This window comes from Apus apus, chromosome 3 (assembly GCF_020740795.1).
Source record: "Apus apus isolate bApuApu2 chromosome 3, bApuApu2.pri.cur, whole genome shotgun sequence".
NCBI classification, from domain to species: domain Eukaryota; kingdom Metazoa; phylum Chordata; class Aves; order Apodiformes; family Apodidae; genus Apus; species Apus apus.
The window spans coordinates 87,733,911-87,748,366 of record NC_067284.1 but is presented as its reverse complement, the minus strand read 5'-3'; the positions used below and the strand labels follow the sequence as shown (position 1 = coordinate 87,748,366).

Here is a 14,456-nt window from a genome sequence, read left to right as displayed (position 1 = left end):
AAGCAGTTGCTCCCTTTAAATTATCCTTACTTATCTATACTGTGATTAAAGTAGAAATCTGATTTACATTTTCAAAAAAACAAAAAAACAAAAAAACAAAAAACAAACAAAACAACAAAAAACACACACACACACAAAAAAACAACAAGGAAAAAGGAGCTCTTGTTCTTGTAATCTTCTGTTTTGTTCTGAGGGGTTGACACCAAAACTTATAATGGAACACACAACTGGAAAACTATGTGCTTCTTAGTGATGATAATAGAACAAAATAGCCCATGAATACTGGAAGTCTCTAGCATCTGGAAATATGTAGCAGACCTTCATTGTAACATTTTATAAGGAGGTTATGCATGCTCTAGAGAGTTAGACTACTATATATTATTCTCATAAACCATCAGAAATGGTTTAAGGTTTTTTTATACAACCACTTATTTTTTTAAAACCATTTAATGGTTTAATCCTCAAGATTCTGCATACATTCCTGCCTCTCTCCTCTAAAAATCTCAAGGCACTTCAAAACACAAAACTCCACAACACTTAAGAGAAAACAAATATTTTCCTTTCAGCATTGTGCCAGTTAAAAGCTGACTCATTCAAGGTCACAAAATTGAGACAGATACGAAAAAGGAATTCACATTTCATTTCTTAATCTTAGTTCTCTCTTTCAAGGTCTTTTTTGTTTAAAAAATACCTTCCTAAAATTGATACAGGATTTACAGCTATGCGATGGAAACCGATTAGCTCAGTTCTGCACCAGAATCTTTTAATTTTTTTTCCATATAACTTATGTATTGTAAGAATAGAACATCAAAGTGATTAGAAATGGGCAACGGAAAGTCAAGCAGACAAATGTTCATGAAACAGCTAGTAGACCCCAATGTTTTCAAGGTTGTGTACACTTGTTACTATGTTAACATTTTGAGAGAATCAACACATACAAGTCTAGAGGGCTAAAAAGGTAGCTTTTGAGAACCAAGCAACAAACCTTCCTCTAGGAAGGAATAAAGAGGGAAAAGACATACCAGCTCCAGGTTACACAGCTGTCTGTATGTTCTGAATTCTAAAATATTCACCTTGTATGTATTTTCTTTCTGCTCTATGCTTTCGCTCAAATAGCTAAGAAAAAACCCCCAGCAGCGTCAGACCCCTGTAAGAATGCTAGGAAAGAACAGTCCATAGACAAAGATACTCTAACCAGGAAACCATTTCAAAGAAGAAAACTGTGTGATGGATCATACCGCAACTGAAGAGAAGACTTTGATGCCACAAGTGCTCCTAACACAAGCAAGAGGTCAAAGACACAGCTTTCTATGAGGTTTCAGCACATCAGTATTGTAGAATTGATTCAATTCAGACCTTTTCTTGGATGCTATACATTTTTATATTGTAACACAGACAACTAATCCCCCAAAACTCAGAGAGAATTAAGTGCCAAGTAGGTAATTCTGGAACAAAAGGGAAAAAAACCCTCACACTTTCCATGAAACATAGCACAGATGCAGCACTGCATCAGAAAATACTGTATTAATGTACAGTTGCCCTGACCTGAAGAAGTTACCTTTGAGGCCAGAGCAGAAACTTTTTCATGTCTGCTCAGCTTCATGTCACTGAGACTGTCAAGAAAATGCTGCCAATTAACATCAAGAAACATATTATCTGCACTGTGAGCAAAATCAATCCCTTTAAAATAATACAGAAATATTATATAGTATATGTAAACACTAACAGTGCCTTCATTATTTGAACAAGCAGAAAGCTTCAAAGCTGCTTTATCAAACCCTGTATCTGTTGGCTGAATTGTAATTTCACATAAATTATTTAACAGCACATTAAGCTTTTAAGAATTCATACAGTTGAAAACTATTCAGTGGCACACATGATTAGTGTGTATCACAATGACAATAGTGAGGGGCCAGTTTTGAAGGATCTAGTAATTCATGTGCTGCTAAGAAGTACCTCCCACAATAAGCAAGATATGCTTCAGTTTCTCCCACCAAGCATACCACACATAATGCTGCAGCTTCAAATTGTCAGTAATTTAATAAGAGGTTTTACATTTTGTTATGATGAAAAAGTAACACTTTTTCACATCTGTCAACAGTTTCAGAAAGCTAAATGAGTGTACCCTGAAAAAAGTCAGACAAAAAAAAAGGGAAAACGGCAAAACAGCTGCCTTACTAAAAGCAGGGCTTTGCTGATTAAAACTACCACTTTTCTTCTGATTTCTTCAACAGGTAGATGCTTCAAACCATTTACACAAAAAGGCTTGAAAACAGTTCCCACATCCCAGAATTCATTAATGCTTTTGCTGCAAGCATTCTCCACTTCCTTCTAAGATATATTTAATGCCTTCAAGTATATTTTCCAAGTTAATAATTATAGAGAAAATCCCCCAACTCTTCTGAGACTGCAACATTTTACATAGGCACAAAAATAGAAGGAAGTGCTACGTTACTCATGTTCAAGGTCTCTGTAGACTCTAGATACTTTAATAGCATCCAGGTTTGATCTGATTAAGTTATTTCTACTCCAAAACAGGATTTTAACTGCTAATATGTCTTAGGCAATTCACAGTATTTCTGGAAATCAGTCATCAATTGATATACTTCAGTATAGAGAGTTTACTTCCCTTTCCCCCTCCCTCCACCCCTCTTTTCTAGGGAGTAATGCAAAGGGATTCATAACGAGGATAAGTGAAGAACTAACTGGCCATTAGCAAGAGAAAGTAGCTTACCAAAACCATTTTGACCAAGCAGCATTTCGAAATATAGCCTTTCCAGAAAGGCCGGTTTACCAGAAAGGGAATGCAATTAAGACAGAAGAAAAACTCTGTTGTCCTGAGTGTTCCCCAGTGCTTTTTGGGATCACACTTGATTCACTTTCCACTTCATCTGAGTTCCTCCAGAGCAAGTTAGCAAGAATAACCAGCCCCTGGAGAAACCAGTATGCTTTCACTCTCAATCCTTTCAATTGCTTTTCCAGGACACAAACTAAGCATCACTTTCATAGGAGCTGAGAACCCGCAGTACCTGCTAATTTCTTTGAGAATGTTAGTTTCACAGCTGAACCTCTCTCCTATTACCACACTGAATATTAATGAGGTATAAACAGGTAAACTGAACTACATTGAGATTATATTGTTTAAAGAGAACTGTACTTTGTTCTACAGATTTTCAGCACTTCCTGAGAAGGCCACTAAAGAACCAAAAAAGCATGTATTTGAAGTGCTAGCAAAGTTAATAATAAATCTTCACATTTTATCTTCCTGTATTCATAGCATAAATGAACAAAAAGGAGGTTTTAATCATGGAACACTTGGATCATCTCCATCATCTCACTTCAGAGAAAAAGCTTCCCTAGAAAAATGTATTAAATTAACATAGTATAAACCAGATGGCTTTAAAATTTAAAAAGCTACTCCTTCAGGAAATTACTTTAGGAGAACTCTTTACTAACCTCAGCTACTCTCTCCAAAAGTGGTTCCAGCCAGTGTTCATTGCATTCACAGTGACTATCCAGGAAGGTCAGTACTTTTGCTTGTGCTGCATCTGCCCCTCTGACACGGGAACGCATCAAACCTGAGAAGATAAAAAGTTTCAAGTACTTTCTGAGGAAAACAATTAACAGTAGTGCATTCCAAGTAAGTTATGAATTAAATTAAATCAGACAGGAAAGAGACACAAGTTCCATTATCAAAATGAGATGCTAGTTAACAAGTCAGTGAAGTTACTTCGTAACAAGAAGCCTGTAAAAGCTTCCCGCCCACTGCACTCTAGTCTATAGGTCTCAGTCTGATTTAGATAGAAGAATTAAAGCACCTTTTCAAAAAAAGTGATACACATGTACAGCTAGGTCTGCATTAAGTAGTATCTATAGTGATAAATGTTACTCAAGATAAGTCCTGAAAACAAACATCTTTCCAACAGTTCAATGATAGAACTGAGGAAAGCACTGTCACTAACTTATCTTCCCCACCTATTTCGCCACCTCTCCATCTTAGTTCTCACCATTCTGTTCATTCTTCTATCAACTTTTTCCAGAAATAACCATGCTTCAGTAAGTCGTGTCCAAGAACCTTCCTTCCGTCCCCTTCAACTGTCTTTCTCTAGTGCTTCTTTTGTAGTTTGCTTGTGTTTTTTTTAATCTTATCTTGAAAAAAAATTCTTCAGAAAGAAACTTATGGAAAAGCAAAAAGATTCTTCTCTACATCTCAATTACACAGATCCCCTCACTGATTTACCCTGTTCCTTTCCTTCCTTCCTTCTCATTCAATATTTGTTCATTGGATGACCTCACCACTCCTTAGAGTCCCTTGCTATATATACACACTTAACCCAGATCATCCCACCATGTACTTTGATACAGAAAAAAAGCAAGCTTCCTCTCATTCTTTTGTGAATTTCCTCCCTACTTGTCTCTATTACTACTCAAAACTCATTGATTTCATTGTCCTTCAAAACCAAAACCAAGTAATTATTTTTTTTCTTTTTTCTTTCTACATTGTTTCTCACCAAATCTGTTTTGCTTCCCCGCCCCAGCAACCAAAACACTGTGAAAGAGTCAACCACATTTCTTTCCATCCCTGTTACTAAATAAACCTGCAAAATGTGAGTCTGCCAAACAGAATACAAGATGCTTAAGAGAAAAAGCTTGTTTGCTCTGTCCAACATTCAGCAACAGCCTTACCAAGATCCTTGTACTGTCTCTTAGTGCTCATGTAAGCACTTCACTGCTGTAGGTACGTGGTGTGCTGATGCTCTCCCACAACACCTTCTACACCTTATCTGTTGCACACTGGCAGCTAACTGTACCTCATTAATTCCAGACTTTGAACCTGTTCTGTTCATTTTTTCTACATGAAACCATTCCTCGAGCACTCTGGCTACGTTTCTTTTATTTATGCAATTCCTCCTTCCAGAGCTTACTATAGCTAACTTACATTCTTATAGAACCTACTCTCTAGCCCTACTTCCATAGAAAACACTCAACAGCATTTCTAATTTGCCTTAAGGGCAAAAAATTGGAGGTCATCACTTGGGTTTATTGAGTCCTCTACAATCACATTCAGCCCTGGACATTTATTCTGTAGACTACCATGACTTTCAAAACACATCTCTTCCTATAACAAACTCTGGTCTTCCAGATGAGACTAAAAGCTATTATCACCCATTTCTAAAAGCAGGGCAGTCAATGTGAGCCCCTCCACAGCCACCATCTCTTTATTTTAATTTTTGCTTTAAAACACACTGCTTTTCTCTGTTGCTCATACCAATGTAACTCTAAGCATCCTACACACTGGATGATTTTACCGATTCTTTTAAATTGTGATCTGTTTACATGTCTAAGATACCAGTATCAGCCTACACTTGAAAATGAAAACCAAACTGAGTATCAAACTCGAGCACAGCAAACCAGCAATCAAATGAAAACTTACAGCATTTTCATTTAAAAAATTATAACCTGGCTGCACATATGGATGCCTAGGCAGAACTTCATAAGCAGTAAAGCAGATCCCCTGGGTAATAATGTAATCTTAATCTTACAAAAATACCAACTAAATCAGTGCTGTGCTTTCAATATGCAAATAGTTGTTCTTTTCTAACATAGTAAAAGATCTGTCAAACTGTATTTCATTTTCAGATATACTGATGCATATTTTCCAAGCATGAAAGTTAAAGTTTGTAATTCCTAAAATATAAAAATCAAAATGGTGTTACTTCCGGTTTTTCCATGACTATTATCTGCACCTTTAAGTGCTGTACTGATCAGAAAAATGACTATAATTTACTCAGAACTCTGCAACCACGGCAAGTCATAGAAGGCCTGCTTTGCTAACAAGCCTTTGGAATTATATTCCAAAGAAGACATTTAAACACTGAGAACCCACAAGTTCACAATAACTTTCTTACAGGTCAACACAGATCTTGCACATTTTATTTCCAGTTTTTGACAGTCTGATGCTGCTCCCCAAGCCAGGCTGGCAGCCTAGAGTATAAAGCTCTTATAAAAATAAAGAAGCACATATTTGCTAACTCAGTCAGCTATTTCAACTGTCAACTCTCAGTTATTACTTCAAACAACTGCAGAATAACAGTTGCCTATATCTAGTACTTTAAGCTCCATAGCCAGGAAGCTGGTGACTGAAGGTCTCAGTGATACAAGACCATAATTTACAAAGCAACAAAGAAGAAAACCAGAATGCAATGGTACATGTCACACACTTCAGCAAAGCTGGCGTACATGTTCCCAGCCCTCCTGTCTGCTCAAACTCTCTCAAGATCACCAAACTTTTTTTTTAATTTGCTGGGTTGTTCATCAACCAGATCCTTAAAATGATCTCTAGTATGGGAAACAGAGGGAAAAAAAAAAAAAGGACTATTTTTAAGCTGGATCATTTCAAATATTCATACAGTTTACAGTGAGACCTTAATGTACAACACGAGCAGCTCAACTGAGGATTCAGTGCACTAAGAGAAAGGAGAGATGGAGGGTGAAAGGCAATTTTTCAAGTCAGCTTTCACTGTCCCATAATGAGCAATTGCACACAATAATACAGAATTAATCAGAATTACTGTTTCTATCTGCACAAGCGCATTTGTTTTTATTCTTTCCACCAGTAAGTTGATTCATGAAGTGTAAATCCTGCCTTCAATATATAATGTACAGCAGAGTATTCCTCTAGAAATCTGGAAGACAACTAACAGAGCAGCACAGTGGAACATGCATCTTCCTTCCCACAGACTGAGCTTACCTTCTCGGCGGTCATTTCGAAGAACCCGCACTTTTTCAATCTTTCCCAAGAGAGCACCATCCTCAGCTTTAAAAAATAAAATATGTTTTTAAAAATAACATAATAAAAAAAATATATATATAAATTAAGTGATAAGAACCAGTTTCAAATCTAACAATGTATATCATAAGAATGGCTATCTTCTAAGGAAAACAAAAGCTTTGTAGTAGAACGTGTTTAGGCTCATAAATAGTCAAATGTAAGACACATGCTTCTTAAAAAAATGCCTGCTTGTCTTACCAGAAATAAAAGTTACCAGGCTAAGAAATTACTACCGTCATTATTTGAAGCTAATTTAATTTTAGTCTTGAAATATTTGTATTTAATTACATTATCTTTGCTTACTTTAGACAGTTTCTACATTGCATTAAAAAACCCACCCTATTAAACTATTTTCTAGGATTAACTGTTTTCTTTGCATAAAAGAAAGCTCACTTTTTAAACATTAAGGCTTAAACCTATCCCAAACTAGGTATATAGCAACACAAGTGTACACATCACCTTCAAGAAACGTTCCCCAAAGATCCATTTAATCTGTTCAAGTTTGTACTGTTATACCCTAGCACTTATAAAACCTGGATCTATTTTATATTAAGAATTTTTCCAAAATACTGATGGAGAACAGCTTTTATTTAAATAATGAATACAAAAATACTTAGTGCAAGCATCATGGATTTTATTTTTACATCAGATAACATCCTATATAAAGGCTGTTTCAACTACACATTCTGCTCATTTAGCTAGTAGGAATTAGTAAAATATACCTGAAGTATTTATCATAACTCTTCCCATTTCCACAAAAACAGGTACAAATTAATTAAGACCTGGGTTTGGATCACTCTCTGCAAACTCCTATTCATGTGACACATTCTCAAGCAAGTTACCTACTAACATCTACAGAAAGTTTTATCAGAATACACAAAATAAAGTTAGGACCATGAAAAAGTACTTACAATCATTACTGTAGTCATCCACTAGTATGATTTCCTTAATAAGATGTGATGGGCTTTTTTTAAGGACACTGAAACAGACCAAAAAAAAGGCATTCAATACTAAGCAGTCTTAATTCTTCATAATAATGTCAAAAGCAGTTACTTTGTTAAATTAGCAAAATTGTTAAGCCACAGTAGAATCTAGCCCAAGATGTCATCTTCAACAACAGCTATTCTTACATAAAGTGTTTGTAGAGAGAGGCACATGTAGAATTGCCCCCCTCAAAATTCAAGCCTCCAGATGTGCATTTGACAACCTGTAACACGGAAGTTTTGCAGGTATCTTTGGGTCAAATATCCTTTAAGAATCCATCTTCCCTGACTTCTCCTGAAACTGGTTATACAGCCAACTCCACACATCACCTGGTAATTAGTTCCACACTTTGTACATTTGTAGCTACGGGGAGCAATTTTGTTTAACAGCACTATTTCAGAATGTAAGAACTGGAGGCATCAATGAAATTAAGACTCATCTTTCCCTCAGAAAAGCATAATGGATTGTTACTTCGCTTCCTGATCATTAACCATTAACTGACACAAATTAATGTCCTTTAGGGAAAAATCAAGTCTCTCAGACATACCTGACAACAGTTCGAAGCAAAGCAGATCTTGCCTCATTATGAAAAGTGATCACCACACTAGTGGCTGGCAAATCTATCCGCCATTGTTTCCGCTGACACCTAAAAGACATTATACCCTGTCACATGAACACATTATTTACATCTGAGGCTTAACAGACAGTCTGCATTGTGAAGCAGTTATCTACTAAACTTATGTGCACACTACATTCACCTAGGAAGAATGAAATACCTTGTTTTCAGGTGAGATTATAATCAACTTCTCTTCTGCCAATTTTGGTAGTTGCCTTAGTACACAACTGACTAAGAAGTCAGTGTCAGATATAAGCAGGTTCAGGAAAGTCACCAGACTATTAGCACTGCAGTATGTAATAAATACCTCTCATGTAACTGGGTATGAGACTGAGCACACACTTAAATTTAAAAGCATTTAATAAATCTAAGCAAATGAGTAAAGAATCATAGAATGGTTTGGGTTGGAAGGGACCTTAAAGATCCTCTAGTTCCAACCCCCCTGCATGGGCAGAGACACCTCCCACTACATCAGGTTGCTCAAAGCCTCATCCAACCTGGCTGTGAACACTTCAGGGATGGGGCTTCCACAGCTTCCCTGGGCAACTTGTTCCATACTTTTATTTAAAATATATGGAGTTTACACACCACCATATGTCTCTTCTTTAGAACGGCATGTGTCCCTTTCTCCCTTTCTTTTTATAAAGATACTGGTCTTGCTCACAGACAATTTCTCATTAGAACAGAAGACTGTTTCTAAGGATTAGCCAGTGACAAGTGGTGTTCCCCAGGGTTCAGTACTGGGGCCAGTTTTATTTAATATCTTTACCAGTTACCTGAACAAGGGTATCGAATGCACTCTCAGTAAGTTTGCAGGTGACACCAAATTGGGCAGGAGTGTTGAACTCCCTGAGGGTAGGAAGGCTCTGCAGAGGGACCTGGACAGGCGGGATTGATGGGCCAAGGCCAAATGTATGAGGTTCAAGAAGACCAAGTGCTGAGTTCTGCACTTGGGTCATAACTACAACTACTAACTTGGTCACTACAGGCTTGGGGAAGAGTGACTAGAAAGCTGCCCAGCAGAAAAGAACCCAGGCATATTGCTGAACAGCCAGATGATTGAGACAGCAGTTTCCCAAGGTGGCCAAGAACACCAATGACATCCTGGCTTGTATCAGAAATAGTGTGGCCAGCAGGATTAGGGAACTGATTGTCCCCCTGTACTTGGCACTGATGAGGCTGCACCTCAAGTACTGTGTTCAGTTTTGGACCACTCACTGCAAGAAAGACACTGGGATGCTGAAGCACGTCCAGAAAAGGGGCAACAAAGTTTGTCTAGAGTAGAAGTCTGAAGAAGAGTGAGTGGCTGAGAGAACCTCTCTCTTCTGGAGAAAAAAGGCTGAGGGGAGACCTTACTGCCCTTCACAACTACCTGAAAAGAGGTTGTAGTGAGGTGCAGGTCAGTCTCTTCTCACAAGCAACAAGTGATGGGACAAGACGAAAAGGCCTCAGGTTGTGCCAGGTGAGGATTAGATTGGATATTAGGAAAAATTTCTTTACTGAAAGGGTTGTCAGGCACTAGGACAGGCTGCCCAAGGAAGTGGTAAAGTCACTATCCCTGAAGGTGTTTAAAAGACTGTGTAGATGTGATGCTTAGGGACGTTTTAGTGGTGGATGTGGGAGTGCGAGATTAATGGTTGGGCCTGATGATCTTAGAATAATTTTGGTTGGATAAGACCTTTATGATTCTATGATTGTAACATTTAGAATTTGAAAAACAAAGCAAGCTGTTACAATGTTGAGCCAACTAAACACAGAACCACATCCTCCCAAACCTTGAAGATAACTAAATATTAAATTAATGTCATCACCTTTAGTAGCCTGAAATTTATATAATAAGCAAATCCTAAAATATTTCCTGCAAGACTACATAAAGTTATGCTGTTTAAATCTATGACAATAAAGCTAAAAAAGGCACTACTTGCATTGTATTAGACAGTAACAGTACTAAAAAAGACTGTATATTGAGTTTTTTGCTGAAAACATTACAGTCTGACAGGTCATGATGTTGAACCCCATTCATGCAGTAACATACACCTGTGATGCACTTCTTCACATATCCTTCATTTAATATTAGGGATAGAGATGTAATAGGCCTAGTTGTCTTTAAGGGGGATAAACACAGCTATCACTCACTTGTATGAAATCCAGTGTAAGAACTTCAGCAGGTAATTCTGTACTCTGAGCAGTATTCATCGAACAGGCTTTTAAAGGAAGAGTGGTAAGTCACACTGCTAGCTAAACTTCTAAAACTAGGCCTCTGCCTCTACAGAAGGCCTCTCCACACCTGATTAAACATCTGTGACTTGAATCATAAACCATCCAGCCTTCAAGTTGGAATCAGAAAGTGAGCAGCAATGCGGTCCTTGTCCTTGCACATCCTACAAAATTCCAAGGACCTGCAGTGTTTTCAACACAAGACAACCATGTCACCCACGTTAGTGCTTGCTGTGGAGCAAAACATTATTGTGCTGTGGTGACCCCACTTGCTCTGAAGAAAAACAAAGCCCATGCCAACCCTCCAATTGTTGTGTCAGTTTAACAAGGTCTTATCTAGTTTTGTTTCTGAAATGGTGGGCATAGAAGATGGCTTCATCACTAGCACTCAGCACTGAAGCAATAAATCACAGATGTGTGTGTTCCTGAAAAGTTAAGAATTAAAACCTTCTCTATTGTGAGCTTCTGGTAATTCATCTATACAGCTACAATACATCCAGCTATTATACACTAAAGCCTGTGGTGCCAAAAATGACAAATCTTTTTCCTGCTAATTTTCAAATTGCCCACAGAGGACAAGCCTGCTGTGCATGCAATTATCACATGAAGCACTTGCAGAAGAGAGCACTTGAGCCAGAGCACATTCTAGGGTGGAATTACTCAAGGCAATGAAGTCTCTCAATTTCAAGAAAACTCAAGAGCACTACTGCATTGTTCTGAGGTAGAAATTAAGATTTTTAGACTTCCAAATAAAACTGAAGAGAAGTTTCACAGAGCTATAAGCTCTTAAAAAAACCCTGCTTTAAGCCACTCAGTAGCAGCCCTCTTCCTGTTCTGCTGCATCAATAGTGCCACAATGAAACCTCAAACCAAAAGAAACGAAGTAATCACTTTTGGCACAGAAATTAAACTTTTCTTTCCTCAAGTTACAGCACTTAATTTTACATGCAGAATGAGAAGACACATTTGGATAACATAGAACTTGAGCTGAAAACCTGAATCTAGACCTTCAATACTTAATATAGGTCATTAAAATCAGTTAAAACATGAAAAATACATTCCTTCCCCCAGAAATTTAAGTTGCTGGACTAGTTAATAACATTAACAAATTTTCCAAAACCTCTGTGGTTTGCTGAAACTTTTTTTTTTTTTTTGACAGAAATATCCACTTTAACCAGTGCATGGAGAACATTCACCTCAGATATCTGGGTACCAAAGAGACAGGAAAATTTGTTTCTTGTCTACTTATGAATAAAACTTGAGTGTGAGGTTAGAAGCTTCTCGTGGATGCCAAATGAGAAAAAAAGCTACAGTAGAGCTAAGTGTACCAGCAACTCTGAGGAATCATGTCAACACATCAAGTAAGAGGGGTGATCAGAAAACACTGGTCCAAAGGTAAGCATGGTGGACACTGGTCCACAAAAAACATGGAGTGGGTCACCCTTTATCCCACTTGAGAGACTATTTTACACTGACAGGAGGACAGCTCTGGAAGTTTCTAGTTTTGACTATGACACTAACTTCCTGGATCTCCTAAGTCTACCACGACAAGGATAGCTTTCAGTTACACGTTGTAAACAGACTGAAACAGAAGGAAACCCAGAGGTTTCTCAAAGCTGTTGGAAATGGCAGTTATGAGCATCAGCTGGAGTGAGAATCTGTATTTCTGCTGAGAACTCCTCTCTCTGCTTCCTTATGTTGTATCTGCCTGTTTCTCACTTCTCCCTTTTCCTTAAAATAAAGGCAAGCAGCTTAAACAAGTGAACCAAAGTGTTTTCCAGCACTGCTGGCATGCTTTCACAAAAATCAGAAGACTTTGGTCTTAACTTGATGCTAGTAAAAGTTCAACCTATGCAGAAAAGACAAAACAATGTAGTGTAACGAGAGATACACACACTTACATGTCTAACATAGAATCCTGATAAACCGCTTCTGAACAGCCTAGACAATTTCAGCAATTAAATGGTATTATTATCTAGTTATTTTAAAGTCAGACAGCCTCTTAAAAGCATCAATACAACTAATAAAAAGTTGCTTAAGCAGAAACAAGTATTTCCTCATCCAGGTTTCTTAAAGAACAAGATTGTATCAGCTCCATAAGAGATCGTAATCTGCTGCCAACAGTCACACGCTCAGATCCATAACATATTCTTATGGCTATTGCTCATGCTCTTGCCATTAGACAGTTCCCAAACAAATATTTAATGAGACTTTTTCAGATTCTGCAGTGGATGTTCTTGTCAAAATAGAAGGAAAATTAATTGCAACATGGCAGAGAAAGCATCATAGACGATTTGCAGTAATGACTGCTTCAGATTGGGGTTTGGGGTTCTTTGTGTTTGGTTGTTTTCTTTAAAAAGATGACCATTTACAGACTGACAGGCACTTTAATTTGCTCCATGGTAAAGTCTAAGTAATAATCACAGCACAGATACAGCCTTTCCCCAAGAAACATCTATCTCTCCATTGCAGGGTTCTTTTCCAGCTCCATTTAGTGAAAAAAACACAGGCAAGTCAGCATAAAAATCACAATACTGACTGTTAAAACAAAAATAGCCACAGTAATATAATTTGACTTCTGTCACCTCTCCTATTTAAGTTCTTCTCAAAGGAGAATATTTGTCTGTTAGAACCCCCTCAGAGATTATTAAATATCTAGAAAAATTCCATATTCAGCATATCAGAATCATAGAAGCTTCTAGAAGCTGGTGGCTGAGCTTTGATCTTGTGAGAAAACAATACCTGGTATAAAAATGTTAAAATGGATTTCTTGTGAAAAAGAATAAAGAAAATTCATAAGTCATTTAAAACTCCTCAGCATGCCATGGGCATCACGCTTTTCAATGCTTTCACAGTAACAAGTGAAACACCAGATTCTTCCTACTTTCCCATGCAACTAATGGCAAATTAGACAAGACTTGCTTTATCTACAAATCATCTGCTGACGGGAATCTAGAACCATGCCATTATACAAGAGATTTAAAAATTAAACAGTAAGTCTCTGAGTTTTTATACAAATCTTCTTCACTATGCCATTCCTAATCAAAGACCTTTATGGAGAAAAACAGGAACCTTCATTTTTTCCTCTCTCCTTCTCTGGTGTCTCCTCCAGCTTCTTCTCCCTACAAAACTATGAATGTATGCTCATCCTAACTGTAGAATTAGTTAGACAAATTAATTATTAACAGTTGGCTAATTTTATGATTTGGTTTTAAAAATGAAGCACACATAATACCAAGTTCAGCCTGCTTTTGATACATTCCTTTAAGTTACGGAAGTCCTAATGAGCAACTGTTGTTTTAATATTAATCAATTTTGCTTAAACAAGATTAGTGCAAGTTACTCAACCCCTTTTTTAAATTTAATTCTTCTCTACTCACAAGAAAATAATATTTTTCCTTATTCTGAAGTGAACTATTTTCCGAATCTGCACAAGCAGCCTGGCATAGCTCTGAAGTGTAATTCTCTCCTGTATTCACTGGGATGTGCATGAACAGATTCCTTTAGGTCTGGAGTTGACAACGATCACATACATACTCAGAACAACAGAATCACAGAGTGACTGAGATTGGAAAGGGGCCCTGGAAATCTTTTAGTCTAAACTCCCTGCTCAAAGCAGGGCCAGCCAGAGCCGGCTGTGATTTGGGCTTTGAACATCCCTAAGCCTGGGGATTTCACACCATCCCTGGGCAACCTGTTTCACTGTTTGATCATTAACACAGTGAAAGAGCCTTAAAAATACAGGAACAAAGAAAAGCCATCAGATAAACAAGAGCAAAGAGAGACTATAATGGAGCACCACTTCGT

At 37.5% G+C, this 14,456-nt stretch overlaps 1 protein-coding gene across 2 annotated transcripts in view; it reads right to left on the bottom strand.

The window, feature by feature from the left end:
- GALNT2 (polypeptide N-acetylgalactosaminyltransferase 2) overlaps positions 1–14,456 on the bottom strand; it is a 98,877-nt gene that overhangs the window by 24,758 nt on the left and 59,663 nt on the right. For both annotated transcript variants that reach the window (XM_051614936.1, XM_051614935.1), the window contains exons 4-7: positions 8,364–8,462; positions 7,744–7,811; positions 6,752–6,817; positions 3,457–3,578 (exon numbers count right to left, since the gene is read on the bottom strand). In XM_051614936.1, coding sequence (XP_051470896.1) covers positions 3,457–3,578; positions 6,752–6,817; positions 7,744–7,811; positions 8,364–8,462 — 355 coding nt within the window. The remainder of the gene's footprint in view (positions 1–3,456; positions 3,579–6,751; positions 6,818–7,743; positions 7,812–8,363; positions 8,463–14,456) is intronic.